The 14589-nt window shown below is 39.4% G+C and overlaps 1 protein-coding gene across 1 annotated transcript; it reads right to left on the bottom strand.

Annotated features, from left to right (window-relative positions):
• Window positions 1-559: 559 nt before the first annotated feature.
• LOC138024328 (ER membrane protein complex subunit 1-like) lies at window positions 560-3473 on the bottom strand. Its single transcript, XM_068871490.1, has 3 exons — window positions 3323-3473; window positions 2048-2337; window positions 560-1421 (listed from the first exon to the last, which is right to left on the bottom strand). The coding sequence occupies exons 1-3, from the start codon at window positions 3427-3429 to the stop codon at window positions 1186-1188; spliced, it is 633 nt and encodes a 210-aa protein (XP_068727591.1). The 5' UTR covers window positions 3430-3473; the 3' UTR covers window positions 560-1185.
• Between the last annotated feature and the right edge of the window lie 11116 nt (window positions 3474-14589).

The following is a 14589-nucleotide window of genomic DNA, read 5'->3' as shown; positions in this document are numbered from 1 at the left end:
TTTCATTACTTCACTCAGTGATTGGTTCAAAGTTCTCACGCCATTTTTTCAACCAATCAGAAGTGAAACCAAAACCAATCGTGGCTTACGCATGCACATTTTCCCGCGCTTTGTGTTGACTACATGTGATTCCTTCCAGTTTTGATTGCTTTATTGGATTGTCTCCGTTCTTTTTGATTGGCCAAAGTAATTACTTTGGTTTTGGTTTTACGACACTCTATTAGAGCGAGTTTCAATTGAGTGTCGTAAAACCAAAACCAAAGCATTTACTTTGGCCAATCAAAGAGTACAGAGACAATCCAGTAAACCAATCAAACCTCGAAGTAATTACACGTAGCCGACACAAAGCGCGGGAAAATGTGCGCGCGCGAGTCACGATTGGTTTTGGTTTCACTTCTGGTTGGTTGAAAAAATGGCGAGAGAACCTTGAACCAATCACTGAGTGAAGTTATCATAAACCAAAGTAATCATCTAATTACTTTCGACACTCAATTGAAAACCGCTCTAAAACTCGCTCTGAAGTTTCTCCTTACAGCTATATATTTGCCATTCAGTGACATGCGCTTGACAATACATACAATTTTATTTTTTTGAATGTCAACTGCAGATTTGTTTTGCAGAAGAGTGTGTTTCCTGGTGTTTACATTTGCAGGGAATAGTGATTACATTTTTTCTATGTTTTGTCCTTTTTCCCTTTGCAGAAGAGAAAAATTAAATAACCTTAGAGTGATGAGTAAGTAGAAGAGCCATGGAAGCTTAGCGGTGGTTAGGGGAATTAAACTTGAAATTGTAAGAAAACTTTCTCCTTGTCAGCACTTGCAAAAATCTGGTCTGTTTCTCACCAGTTTAAATTCCTTAAGATGTGTTGTGTTTTGAAATAGTGTGTCAATGAGGGGAGCGATCAATTTAGCACACATTCTTGTAGAGACATTATTTCATAGTGCTAGCAGTCCCTTCTCTAGCAGCCAGTCAAGCGCCGCCCTCTTCACACCTCGCTCTCTCCCCATTCCCCCTCGGCTCTTTGGCTCGCTTTCATGACCAAAACGAGTGGCCTGACAGACTTACAGTAGAAGGAACTGCTGGCAGTCTATTATTTTGATGAGGTGCGCATCACCATTCATGTGTACATTCATCGGAGAGCTTATCAAGGAGGCAAGAATTTAAAAACTGTTCTACTTAGATGTTTCACTGCCACGCTTGCCGCAGCATTTTGATTGATGCAAGCCTCTGGGAGAAAATGGAAACAAGAACTAAGATACCAAGTGTTCCAACTATGAACCAGTAATCAAAGTCCTCTTTGAGCACGTCAAACATTCTTGATGGCGTCACCCTTGTCCAGAACAAGTCTAATCCATATGCAAAGACAAGGCATGTTGATTCCAGCCCAGACCCCGCAGTGTAGATTCCATTTATATTAGAAACTAGGAAAAGAAGAGAATTTTAAACATCAATTTTTGAATTGAAATGAAACATTTGCCAAAAAATCTCTAGTTTACAGGTAACAATGGCCTTATTGTCATCCCAATGTTGGTAGTATAATTTCAGAAAAATGTTAATGAGAGGTCTCTTGTTCTTGGCACAGGTCTACACGACAGCAATAATGTAACATGCTGCATCATAGAGATTTAGCACGTGCGAAAATCTTGGGTTTGGCCAAATGTTATGCTATTTTATGTCGTAAATGGTTTGGTAAATGGTAAATGTTCAACTGAAGGCATTTTAAAGTTTAATGGCTACCCAAAGATTTTCTTGTGTAACTGCAGAAAGCCAGTCACCCCTTCTCGTGACACATTGGGGACTGAGAACTCAGTTGCTGGTTTTGATGTTATCCCATACATTTAAGGGGTTCCTGAACAATCAAGAGAGTTTTGAGTAGCTACAGTGCACATTATGAAAGTTTCCCAAAACCCTTTCCAGACGCTTTGTCACATTTGCCCTACTGAGGGAACAATAAACTGATGCCATTTACTCAAAGACATGCAACAAAAAGCATTGGTTTGATCCTTATAGTACAAAATAATGATCAATCACGTTCAATCTCACTCACTAGTTTGGTTGTAATTTATAAACCCCAATGGGTTCAAACTGAGCTCTGGAACATAAGGATGAAGTCCTTCTTCTCGGTCCTGTGCATTGGGCACAAACTTTCTCCTTGGATCTAAGAAATTCTTTGGAAGGCTGAGGATGTAGCCAGTTTGTAATCCAAACAGAAGATTCTTGTGGGTAATTCCTCTCTCTTTTATGGTGACTGTTGCAGTGCGAATTGTTGTAGGGAATATGTAGGACTGTTGAAGGATCATTGGCATGGGTGGAGGGTCAAATGATGATAACACAGTGCTGAAAAAAGATGTCATAACTTCAGAATACATGTAAGTGTCTTGGCTGACTATAGTGCTACGATATCAACTATAGTGCTACGATATCACCATACTGACAAATCATGAGGCCCTGCCAGGAAGGGGGGGGGGGGGGGGAGGGTGGGGGTCCCATATCGCTTGTCTAAATTTTAAAGGGTCTTGTGTCAGTACTTTGCGAATGTTTCACGTTGCTGTCAGAATTGTAAAGAAAGTATGCTGTTTGTCGCGATTTCACTTTAAGTGCTGTCACTACTTTTAAGCCATGTCGCTTGTCGCAATTTACCCTGGCAGAGCCTCAATCATGCATGATTGCAGCACACCTCTGCAACCTCAGTTCATGCAGGCGTTTGAGATCGGTTGTTTCATTTGACAAGTGACAAATATTCCTTGAGTTCAGCATGCAGAATGCCTATACTGTAAGGGATAACCCTCCATAGAAGTGATTTTGGAAAATTCACCAAAGATACAAAAAGGCTCAACTGAGCCATGAATTTTGCATTTTCATCAACTGTTTGACTAATAACAAAAATTGAAATAAAGTACATAAAGAACTTCTTCAGTATTTACCGGTATGCAGTGTACATTAATTGTGTGTGCAACAATTCAAAGCTTAAAGCCTTTGGGGTCTTGTATGTTATGAAAGTCAACTAGAGGTTGCTTATTTTATTTTACATTGTGCAGTGTACATAAATCACATCCAGATTTCAGTCAGAATGGAGTTTGTACCCACGCAAACAAAAATGAATGCCCCTAAAACTAGGCTGCACTAGACTATTTTGTAGACTGAGACAAATATTCTTAAGGGAAATGAGGTTTCTATCAAAGTAAGGTCAACTCCAGCCTCACTTTCATTCAAAGGCCTGGTGAGGTAACTAAGCACTCAACTGTAAAATGGTCTCTTATCAGGCAACCTCATGGAATGATTAAATAACATCCCCCCTCAATTCTTCCCCAACACAGAACACCTGTTTCTTTCTGTATATCCATCGTACATCTCCAGTACAGTAAGCTCATATCTGCGAGATTTTGTGTTAAACAAACAATAAACCAGCCAGTTCTCTGAGTGAGCCATGTGCAATGGGCCTTTAGCATTCTTGTGACGAGCATGGAATACAATAAGACCTAATGAAAACATTAAAAATAAAATTATTACATGTAGGTAAGTTATGATCTGGATAACAATGTTCAGTGGTGCTGTATTTTTGGAAAAGGGAGGCAAGGAGATGCCAACTCCACCTTTGTTAGTTGTGTAGTTAAAGGTAAAGGTTAAGTAACTTTATTTAACCTCGGTAGTTCCTTCAGCTACACTGTACATGTACGAGGCTGGTATCAATGGAAGCCGACGGTGCGCCCTTTACTCCCCTCCCTTCCTCTGTCAGTGCTCCGCTTTACAGGTATTTAAAGCTATAGCTACAAGGAACAGAGGAAAGTCGAAACAGACGTTTAAGTCACCGAGGATCTAACCGGGGACCTCTCGCTCCGAAAGCTGCGCACTAACCAACTGAGCCACGACTACTCCTTGAATAGGATAGGTTTCAATAGAATAGGTTTCAACAGTAAGACTGACTAGAGATTCACAAGTACATTTGTACATGTAGCATGCATACATTATGTGTATAATTATTATATCAATATTCAACGAGTAAGTAACCCAATGATGCCACTGGCCCAGACTATTTTATTCGTCAATTGTGGAGTGGTTCAGGAGTCAATGGATTAACAACCTCTAAATCCACTCAATAACTATGCCCCCTTAATCCACTGACTCCAGGTGGGAGACTTGAATAGATTTTACTTGGCAATGGGTTAATTTTACTCCCTGCCTTTACTGCAGTTGACTGTTTTCTGGAGACAGCTGTATATGTATAAAAAGATGAAGGTAGAAAAAATGCTTGCAGGGACTCCTCAATAGGGCAAAAGTTTGCCTCTAAATGTGTCACAAGTTAGTATATAATACTTTTGGGGCACAAGTTTTAATAGTATTAAACACAACGAACATGTCACAGCATCCATCAGGTACATTGAAATACCAGGCTTCTTAACAGGAGCCACTTCAGTGCCAACAGCTATCAAGTTTGGATTCATGTATTTGTAGAGAACCCTCCTGTCACCAAGAACTTTACCTTGTGAATGAACATGCTCCAACAAACTCTTGGTGGCTAAGAAGACAGTAGATGGTGACAGGGCATGGTTTTCTAGTTTTTTGACACTGGACATCACAGAGATGAGTAGCTAAATGACGGGGGTGAATAGGGGTATGCAAATCTGCCGATTCATTAGGATTTAACAACGAAATTCATTGGTCCGTCAAAGAGTCCTTACTTCCAAATCCACTCAATGTCAATTTTATCACATGGATTTGAGAGTTTCGTGATCCAAAAGAGATCAGCGAAATCCGAGATCCAAACTTTATTACAGGCTAAATTCCATAATCTACGCCAAAAAGAAGGACAAAACCGCAATCCGCTGGAATTGCAAGATCCGAAAATCTGTTAAAATTTTGCGCTGAATCTGAAATCCAGGCAAAAATATTTTTAAAATCTGCCGATCTGTTGGCCTATTCACCTCCCTAGCGGTGGCACAATTATTGTAAAAATCAAGTGGAGCTGTATGATCCTCGTAGTTATGAACGCAATTTTTGCAATTGCGTAAAGAAGCCTGAAAAATTCAGGACTTCAACAAGGTTTGAACCCATGACTTCGCGATACCGGTGCGATGCAAGGTCACCGGTTCAAACCCCGTTGAAGCCTGAATTTTTCAGGCTTCTTTACGCAATTGCAAAAATTGCGTCCATAACTGCGAGGATCATAGCTTCACTTGATTTTCATATCCGCAGTTCATACATGTATATGATCCATTTCATATATCATTTCATCGACAATTATTTTTAACACTGAATAATGTTGCATGTGGAATTTGAAGTTGGACTGAGATTATTTTATGTGATGATAATTGTGATGATGATGATGACAGTGCTGATTATGACAGTGCTGATAGTGATCATCATTATATCTTTGTTTACCCTCAGATTTTAGAGTAGCTTGATGTAGCTAGCATATATCTCCCACCCATCTATCGTCCCAACCATGATACACCACAGAGGACAGACCACAACACTGGGATCTCCATGCCGTACTCTTCGCAAATACTGTGTGGGTTCTTTTTACGTCCCACAGTATTATGAACATTGAAGGGTTGTGAGACAAGGCCTATGGTTTATCGTCCTTATCCAAGAAGACTAGAGAGTCAGCCTAAGTCTGACCATTTGTAGATGTCATTACAATATATGTTGCCTGTTTTAGGCTTGCTGTTTTTCTCGTTTTTTTGCTTATTACTTCGTAACAGCGTAATACCGTTTTGTTTCTTTTCTTCACTTCGCAACAGCGTAATACCCTTTTTTGTTTCTTTTCTCTTGCAACCTTTTTTTTTATCAGCCACTTGTTTAGGGAGGGGAGGGAGACAACGTAAAGGGCAGCAATGGGATTTTCCTTCCTTTGCTTTACGGAGTCTTCAATGTCGTGAGTTTTTAAACGTCTCTTCGATCCATGAAATGTACCAAATGTACGAACAGCGGTACATGTCTGTTCTTTTGCTTTTCCGGCTTAAAATGTCCATCGCAATAGCGTAGTAATGTGCTGTTGAGCAATCACATATTGGCGTAGTTGTGTAATTTGAAAAATATCGAGCTTGACAAAGCCCGTACATTTACTCTGTATGATGTTCATCATAACAGCGTAATAACGTAATGAAAAAGTAAGATTGCAACGTTGAACAAATAAGGAATGGAAAATCCTTACACAAAATATTTACGGCCTAATAGCGTAACAACTATCATGAAAAGTGTCGAGCTTGACCAAGACCGTACATATACTCTGAAAGTGGTTCATCGTAATAGCGTAATAACGTAATGAGAAACTAAAATTAAGAAAGCGGTGTTGAAAAACCATGGAATGAAACATCCCTGTAAGATGTTCATCATAATAGCGTAATAACGTAACGAAAAACTAAGATTGCAACGTTGAACAAACACGGAATAGAAAATCCTTACACAAAATATTTACGGCGTAATAGAGTTACAACTATCATGAAAAATGCCAAGACCGTACATATACTCTGAAAGTGGTTCAAAGTAAAAGCGTAATAACGTAATGAGAAGCTGAAATTAAGAAAGCGGCGATGCAAAACCATGGAAGAAAAACATCCCTGCTAAATTGTTGGCGTAATAGCGTAATAACTGAAAACTGCGCCTAAAAATTCCAGCTAGCCAAGCCCCCACATTAACTCCGTGAAGTGTCCGTTCTATTAGCGTAATAACGTAATGAACAACATAACTAAAGATTGCGACGTTGAACAAACATGGAATGGAATACTCCTAGTATAATGTTGGCGTAATAGCGCAATAACGGGCAAAAACTTTCCAGCTTGACCAAGCTCCAATAATAGCACGTTAAAATGTCCATCGTAATAGCGTAATATCGTAATGACACATACAAAGAAAGTCAAGAAAGAACATAAAGATTGCGAATCGGAACAGATGGAACGGAACATTTTTACTACAATACTTGTCGTAATAGCGTAATAACTGCGGAAAATATCTGGCGTGAAAAATGTCCATCGTAAAGCGTAATAACGTAATGAAAAGAAGACATACAGATAGAAAGGTTGAATTATCAATCATGTATGCAACGGCGCAACCCTACTTCCCGAGATCGAAATGTTTGGAGATGCAATGTACTTTAAAGGACTGAGTGTATCTAACGTGACCAACCCCGTAGAATAGCCTGACCTGGCTCAACAAACGATTTGTATGTAACGCTACGCTACTGCGCATCAACCATTTGTCTTTTTCTTAGTAGCCTAAAGCGCTGAGCAAATGAAGAAGCAACGACTCGCGGCAGCCTTTACGCCAGATGCAGTTCAACAACGTATTGATCAAAGAAACAAAGCCTAGGACGAGTTATATGCTGCCTTTTCTTTTTTACATGCTATCGACATACAATTTATTCTTGCAGATAACTTGGTTATCACAGAGGATCAGGCTTTGCTTTTGCTCTCTTCAAAATTAACGTTTCGAGGAGTTGTGCTTTTGAAAATGTCCGTAGATCATATCCCCATTACCGTTAGTGTCATCCCCAGAGGAACTACAATACCTCTTCGCTTTTCCTTTGCAAAACAAATCCTTGAAAAAAACGGTGTCAAGTTGTCAGAGGCTGAAGTTCTGATTCATGCCCGTATAATGGAACGATGCTGCTCAGTATTTTGCGCATCATTCAAATTTGAGCTCGACGATTCTTTATGGGAACTCACAGGTGAAGGCAGCTATCACTACAACAGATTCATTGTGCCACCGGTGGAATCATGCCTGCATTGCGATAACGCCCTGGCAATGAATAATATGCCTTCTAAAGCAATAGTTACGGGACAACAGGTCCTCTGCTGGCAACGAAAGTGACGCTTTGTTGTAATCGGTGCAAAACAAGCTATGGAATAGCATTTTTTGCCGACGAAAAGGGTAAACATCTGTACCCCAAGAAGCACGAATCTCCCTTGGTGGAAGCCAGCAATGTAACATACGTAGAGAAGAATGTGTACAAGTGGATTCTAAGTCTTGGGTGAGTTAATGTCATATTGACAATCAAACAGATGTTTTGTATGTCTAGTGTCGCTTGATACCGCTTTGAGAATGACTTGTATACCGAACATTTCCTAAAGAAACGACTTCCTAAAAGTGACCTCGAAAAATTGGGACTGAAATGAAATCTCGAAAGTAGCTAATTTTCGAAAGTAACGAGGGTCGTTCCTTTCTGAAATTTACGCCACTTGTTAACAAATGGGACTGTCACAATTACTAATACTTCCAGTTCTAGAATTCAGTGCGGCTATATATCACATTTGATTCTGTTCCAACAAACAGTCGCAGCCTTGCTGCTATGCGTGGACACATCAAAGAAAGAAAATTTTACTTTGCTTAAGTAGGACTGACGCCTGTCGAAGAGTCCCACTTGATCCTCGTAAAGTCGAACGCAATGTTTAGAACTGTATCCAAACAAGAAGGCACACGCGCGCGACACCACCAAGCCGCCATCTTGGAAACACCTGCGGAAAGCGTGGCTGCTTAGTTTTCATGGTCGCAAAGCAAATTGCGTGGTCGCTGATGTTTTTTGGCCAGGTTGCGGAATTGACTTCCGGTACCTTTTTCCAATTTAGTCGCTGAAAAGGTAATTATTTTGAAGAAAACATAATATGGTGCCATCCGGTTTCTCCTGCTCTCCAGCGCTCGGTGAAGTGGTTTACCGAAGGGGTAAGTATTTCTATTTATCATATGACCCGTACGGCCCCGCGGGCGCTTTCATTGCAAAACTATTGAGAAAATTCCCGTATGAGGGCCGTACGCGATGGCGCGAGCAGGGCCGGAAAAAGCCGTCCGGCCCTGCTAGGATCGCGTATGGCCCTCATACGGAGATTTTCTCAATAGTTTTGCAATGACAGCGCGCGCGAGATGCGAACTAAAACAACTTTGTTGCAATTGCTATATAAATCCCGACTTTTTGGTCAAAATGAGCGACGTCAGTGGACATTCCGAATTTTGTTACCCGGAAAAAAAAAAAGGGAAAAGTGCGGTGGCCATATGATAAAATTCGTATTGACTGAGTTAGGTCGGGCCGGACGGTAAAATATTTGGCCCTCGGTCATGGCGCACGGACCTCGCTGCGCTCGGTCCGTACGGCCATGACCTCGTGCCAAATATTTCCCGTCCGGCCCTCCCACTCAGTCGATAAGTACATAAAACTACATGTATGTCTTTCTTCCGAGTTGTCATCTTTCGTGAGTATTTACGCTCCGTATTAAGAAAGTCTACCCCATCTCTCAGAATTCTTTTCGATGTCTCACTTCGTAGACCAGGGGGGCTTATATATTTTTTCGTTTACCTTGTGCACAGGTCAACACCCCCTTCCTCTAGGGGAAGACCCTGTAGTTATGCGGTGTCTGACATTTGCAGACTAACCCTAAATCATAATTATTGAAAGCTAACCGTTTTAAATCGGGTTCTTAGACTTAAATAATGTTTATCAGCGCTATTTGAAATGGGTGCTTAGACTTAAATAATGTCTATCAGTGCTATTTGGAGGCAGTGTGCAGTCTGCAAATGTCAGACACCGGTCGAAACTTCAACCTCCTCCCCCTCCCCCCCCTCCCCCCCCCCCCCCTCCCGGACAAACCCCGGGCATTTTACTATCTTCTGTGCCCGGAGAGTGGGGAATTTGACCTTTGCCTGCGTGGGGTGAGGAAAATTAAACCGGAAGTGTCAGGTTTCAAATGATTTCTTTTTGCTTGTGTCTAGATACCCGGCAGTCAGAAAGTTTAACCAATTTTCTCCAAATAGCTCGCTTAATTCCTCTAAGAACATAAGATATTTCTTTAGAAATCTCAAGCGATTATAAATATTGCCTTGGGTTAAAAGCAGAAGCGACTGTTGAGCTTGGGCATCTAGTATTTTGAAAACCGTACCCGTGAGTCAAGATTCTAAATAATATGCTTTAATGCAAGCGCGGAGAATTTGTCCACAACATTACGAAACCTTTCTTTGGAATCGCTTGGCATTTCTGAACAAACTCTAAATACTCTGGTGAGGTTTCGTTGGTAATTTCTGTGGATATTCATCGGGAGTTGACTTAGTGTGTCAGAACTTGAATATTTTCTAAGTGTCAAAAACATTGAGATTTCACTCTACGCCCAAGCTCAACAACCCATTGAGACTTACATGTTTGTGAACAAACATCAGAGGAAATGCAAGTGTACTTTAGTCTTTGTAATCAAACTTTCAGATAAATATTTATCACCACAGTTTAATCCAGTATGTATAGGTCTTAAAGTGATACTATGATCAAAAAATTAAATCTTTTTTTCCCTTTGGATTTCAAAACTATGTTAACTAAACAGACTTAACTATTACAGGGTGATGTGAATGCTAGTTTTCTACCAAAATGAACCATGTGAGCATTAGCCCTACTGATAGAAATGGGCCCACACAAGGACAGGGTGAAACTCTGACCAGGGTGCTATTACATTACCGCTGCTATACCGACTGAGGCACAAGGCCAGACGGGAGCAGGCCGCAGGAATTTAAGATGTCAATGTCACGGCAATGAAGATGTACAAGTACAAGGAAGGGTTACGTTTTATCAAACGTTGGCCATGTAGCACTTATATTTCAATAGACTTAACTATTATGGGGTGATATCCCACCCTGGTCAGAAAAACTCTGACCAGGGTGGGAATTGAACCCACGACCTTCGGGTTAGATCACTGCTAAGCATTACTGACTGAGCCACAAGGCCAGACGGGAGCAGGCCACGGGAATTTAAGATGTCACTGTCATGGCAATGAATATGTTAACACTGAGTGACCATAGTTTTAAGCCTTAAATACAAAAAGACTCTGGAATTATATTTTAACTGGAATTTTCCTGTTTCATGATCTGCCATTACTAGAGTTAAGATCTTTAGAGAGCTGGATCAAGGAGAAAATGACATCAAAGACTCGCTAGTTTAAGAATGCAATGCATTTGTATGCAACTGAATTAGGAGTTTTGGGCTTTCATATTTTTAAACTCGTGTTTTGCATACAGTAATAAACTGCGTTAAGGCTATTGATTGAATGACGTCACTTTTCCGTAGATCTAACCCTCTGAGGTCTAGTCATTCAGTTTTCAACATGAATAATTGCAGACCATGAAATCCAAAACATACACTCAAAGTAAATAATGCAAGCTCAAAATTTTGCCAGGCAGGCAGGTGTAAGCAAACACAATTTTAAAATCTGAAGGAAGTGCTTTTTTGATCATAGCACCACTTTAAATTGCAACTCAAATTACATGATTGTTGTATGAGATGTTTGATGTTGGAATGGATCTCCCCAAAAAAGTTCATAAATGAAATGAAAGTTAAATAATATGTTATTATTTTACTGCAAACCTTTACATAAAATGGAATTTCAGTCTAAGCATTGATTTTTCGTAATACAAAGGAAACATTGCAATCCCAAGAACTTGTGAACCTGTATCAAAAGAGCTGTGCATGCACTTGAAACAGAAATTCTTGATGAATGGCAACACTGAATCAGACATATTTCTAAACCTTCAAATAACTATAATAATAATGTTGATATGGTTTTTCCTCTCTCAGGGCACATCCAAATTAGCCAAGTCCCAAACCGTAATGAACCAGATTCCGATGGTAAAATCAACTACCCATACATATTCCACCAGATTGCAAAATTAGGATACACTGGGTGGATAGGCTGTGAGTACTTCCCTAGAGGTATTTCTTCCTTTCGTTAAGGACCAGTATCATTCATTGTTGTTTTGCTCAATATCACCTGAACTGTGTTGTACAGGGAGATGGTGGCTATGGCATTGTGCCAGAGTAGCTGATGTTTACTCTTTTGTTTTCAGGTTGGGTGACACACCATACATCGCTTGAACATTGCTCTATTTTTTCGTTTTTTCTTTTTTTTCATTAAAGTAATTGACGGCTGATGACGTGAAAGGCAATAATTATAATGATTGTGAATATACCAGGTCAAGAAAGATTTACCACTGTCGTTCCCAGGGTCTCTCTTCTCTGCCTCTTTTGTTGTTTGAGAGAGAGACAAAGGTGGCAGAGAGGAGAGACCCTGGGAACGAGGTTGTTACCACATAACGTTAGGGACCTTAAGATCTACGACGGCGACAGTCAACGAAAACGTCACCTCAAAATATAACTGCTCTATCATAAATCTTTCACAATTTGGTACGAGCGGTTTCAGAGTGAAAACAGAGAATGAAAGATTCTCTGTTGCATGCTTTTGTTATTATTATTATTATTATTATTATTATTATTATTATTATTATTTACTGCATGACATTGCTAACACTACATGCTACTTACTCTATTGACAATACTAATACTACCTACGACTCGGTAATTATACTATCCACAATTTTAACATTACTTACAACAGAGTGATCTAATCACTACTTAAAATATTTGCGCGGTTTACAATACTAATACTAATATAAATTACGGGACGCATAAAATACAATAAAGTTACTTATACAGGCAAGACATGCAATGTAATTACTAACTTAACAGGAACTGACTTACTGACTAACTAAAGGTATCCAGATATTTACTCAGGTGAGAAATTTGGCCCACTTTTTGACAAAAGCAGAGGAATTATTCGTCATGATAGCGATATATTTTTCTATGTCGATTTTATCATGTACAAGGGTGATGAAATCCGCAAATTGAGGTCTTTTATCATTAAGGCATTAGTATAAAGAAAGTATTTTCCAATTAAGATTAAGTGATTGAGGGTTAAACAAGATGACCAGTCGTCAAGCACTCCATATATTATCTCATCTTTAGAAAGGCTAGATTTCTTTTCTGGAGAAATCAAATTAAACCATCAGGTGGTAAACTCAGACCAGAACGATTTCGCAACATAACACGAAAAGAGTAGATGAGAAATCGTTTGTTCAACATTAATACAATATCGGCAGTAAGGGTGAGGTTTTTTCTTCATTTTGTGTAAAATGTTATTTGTATATAGTATATTATGTATTATTTTGTACTGAAAAATTGATAGTTTCACTTCTTTCGTTACACGAAATGGCAAAGAGTAAACTCTTTGTCGCTTTTGTGCATCAAAAGCGCACTCTATTAATCTTTTTTCTGCAGTAGGTGGACACTGCAGTCGGCTAATCAGAGTATTGTACACTGTCTTGCACGTGAGCTTATCGATCGCTAGTTGAGTGCTTGTCAGGGCATGTTGATGCGCGTCTCTTTTTAGGCTTTTATTCCGTTGCTCGTCTCTTTTTATGCTTTTTTTTCACTGATCAGGTATAGCCGACAGCAAGCTACTGTAGCGCAGAAAATTACATTTAATTTTAAATTGTGGCACAAACGCCTAAACGACAAAAAACTATTTCCTAAATCATTAACAAGGCAGGCAAGTTTACATATGCCGACTTGATTCCAGATTCGATGATAAACAGATGATTGGTTTATTCGTATAAAACGATTATTCTAAATTATTTGATTTAAAAAGTCTTCTTTATATTTAGGCGTTGTATAGTTTAATTCTTGATACGTAAATATTTCAGGTCGTAGTTGCATTGAAAGAGAAGTTGTCCTCCTACGTTCGAAAGCAGGGATAGTGGAATAAGTTTCCATCGTCCACTGTCGTCAGAGCACAACCGCTTTACCCATGTAATTTCGGAGCTTTATCAAATAATGAAAAATCAATCATACCAAGTCCTCCTTCATTCTTACCGTTCGTGATAGTTGTCTTTGTAAGTTTCGGGTTTTTACCTTTCCAAATATAATTATGTATATTATTTTGCTGACTTCAGCAGTAAAACCAGGTGGAGTGTTCAATACGCTGCAAATAAACGTTAATTTTGATAACGCGAGGGTTTTAACGATATTGATTCCACCATAAATTGATATGTCTCTAAAGGACCAGAGGTTTAATAATTTTTCGAGAGGGCTTAACTTATCAAAGAAGTTCTTTTTTGTTGCAAGTTCTTCATTGTATGAGAAGTACACTCCTAAGGCGTAAATAGGTTCGTCGCTACATTTTAAGCTTAGCACGGAGTCTTTTCTGTGGCGCAAAGAACCAAGCCATAACAATTCTGATTTGGATTGGTTTATTTTAAGCCCAGAGCAGTTTTCAAATTGGCTTAACGGATGAAAGAGACTATGAACTGACTGTAAGTCTTTTACAAAAATTGTCGTATCATCCGCGTATTGGGAAATTTTGACTGTACATGTATGCACTTCATTAATCTGAATTCCTTTGATCTCATTAGAGCGTTTTCTAGCATTACTTGAAATTTCTGTGCCAATTACGAACATTGCATGCTTACGTTGTCGTCAAAGCCTCAAATTTGGTTATTTCACGTTGTTGTTATGCATAGAACCGCAAACATACTTGCTAAAATATGTGCTGCACGTGCAGCACGATTATTTGTGCTCTTTTGACCAATGATATCGTTGGTTTGTGACATTGTAGTCATAGCCGTCATTTTTTCTTAAACTCCCTATTGTGAATATGATGAACTTGGTTGCATGTTTTCACTTACCTGATTTATGGGTATTTTCGTAAGCGATGAGTCCTCGTATGTACAAATGATTTTAGTAATAATATTGTGAGAATGAGCAATTTGGAGGTTGCAAAAGAACCTATT

Source organism: Montipora capricornis, chromosome 11 (assembly GCF_036669925.1).
Source record: "Montipora capricornis isolate CH-2021 chromosome 11, ASM3666992v2, whole genome shotgun sequence".
NCBI classification, from domain to species: domain Eukaryota; kingdom Metazoa; phylum Cnidaria; class Anthozoa; order Scleractinia; family Acroporidae; genus Montipora; species Montipora capricornis.
The sequence above is the reverse complement of the archived record's forward strand: the minus strand, read 5'-3'. Positions and strand labels throughout refer to the sequence as shown.

Excerpts from the sequence above, each read along its gene's own strand:
- LOC138024328 (XM_068871490.1), bottom strand. The coding sequence starts at position 3,429 with ATGGCTCACTCAGAGAACTGGCTGGTTTATTGTTTGTTTAACACAAAA. Across the intron at positions 2,338-3,322 it reads GGATATACAGAAAGAAACAG|CACTGTGTTATCATCATTTG; the intron begins GTGTTCTGTGTT and ends ATCTTTTTTCAG. Across the intron at positions 1,422-2,047 it reads TATAAATTACAACCAAACTA|TTTCTAATATAAATGGAATC; the intron begins GTGAGTGAGATT and ends TTCTTTTCCTAG.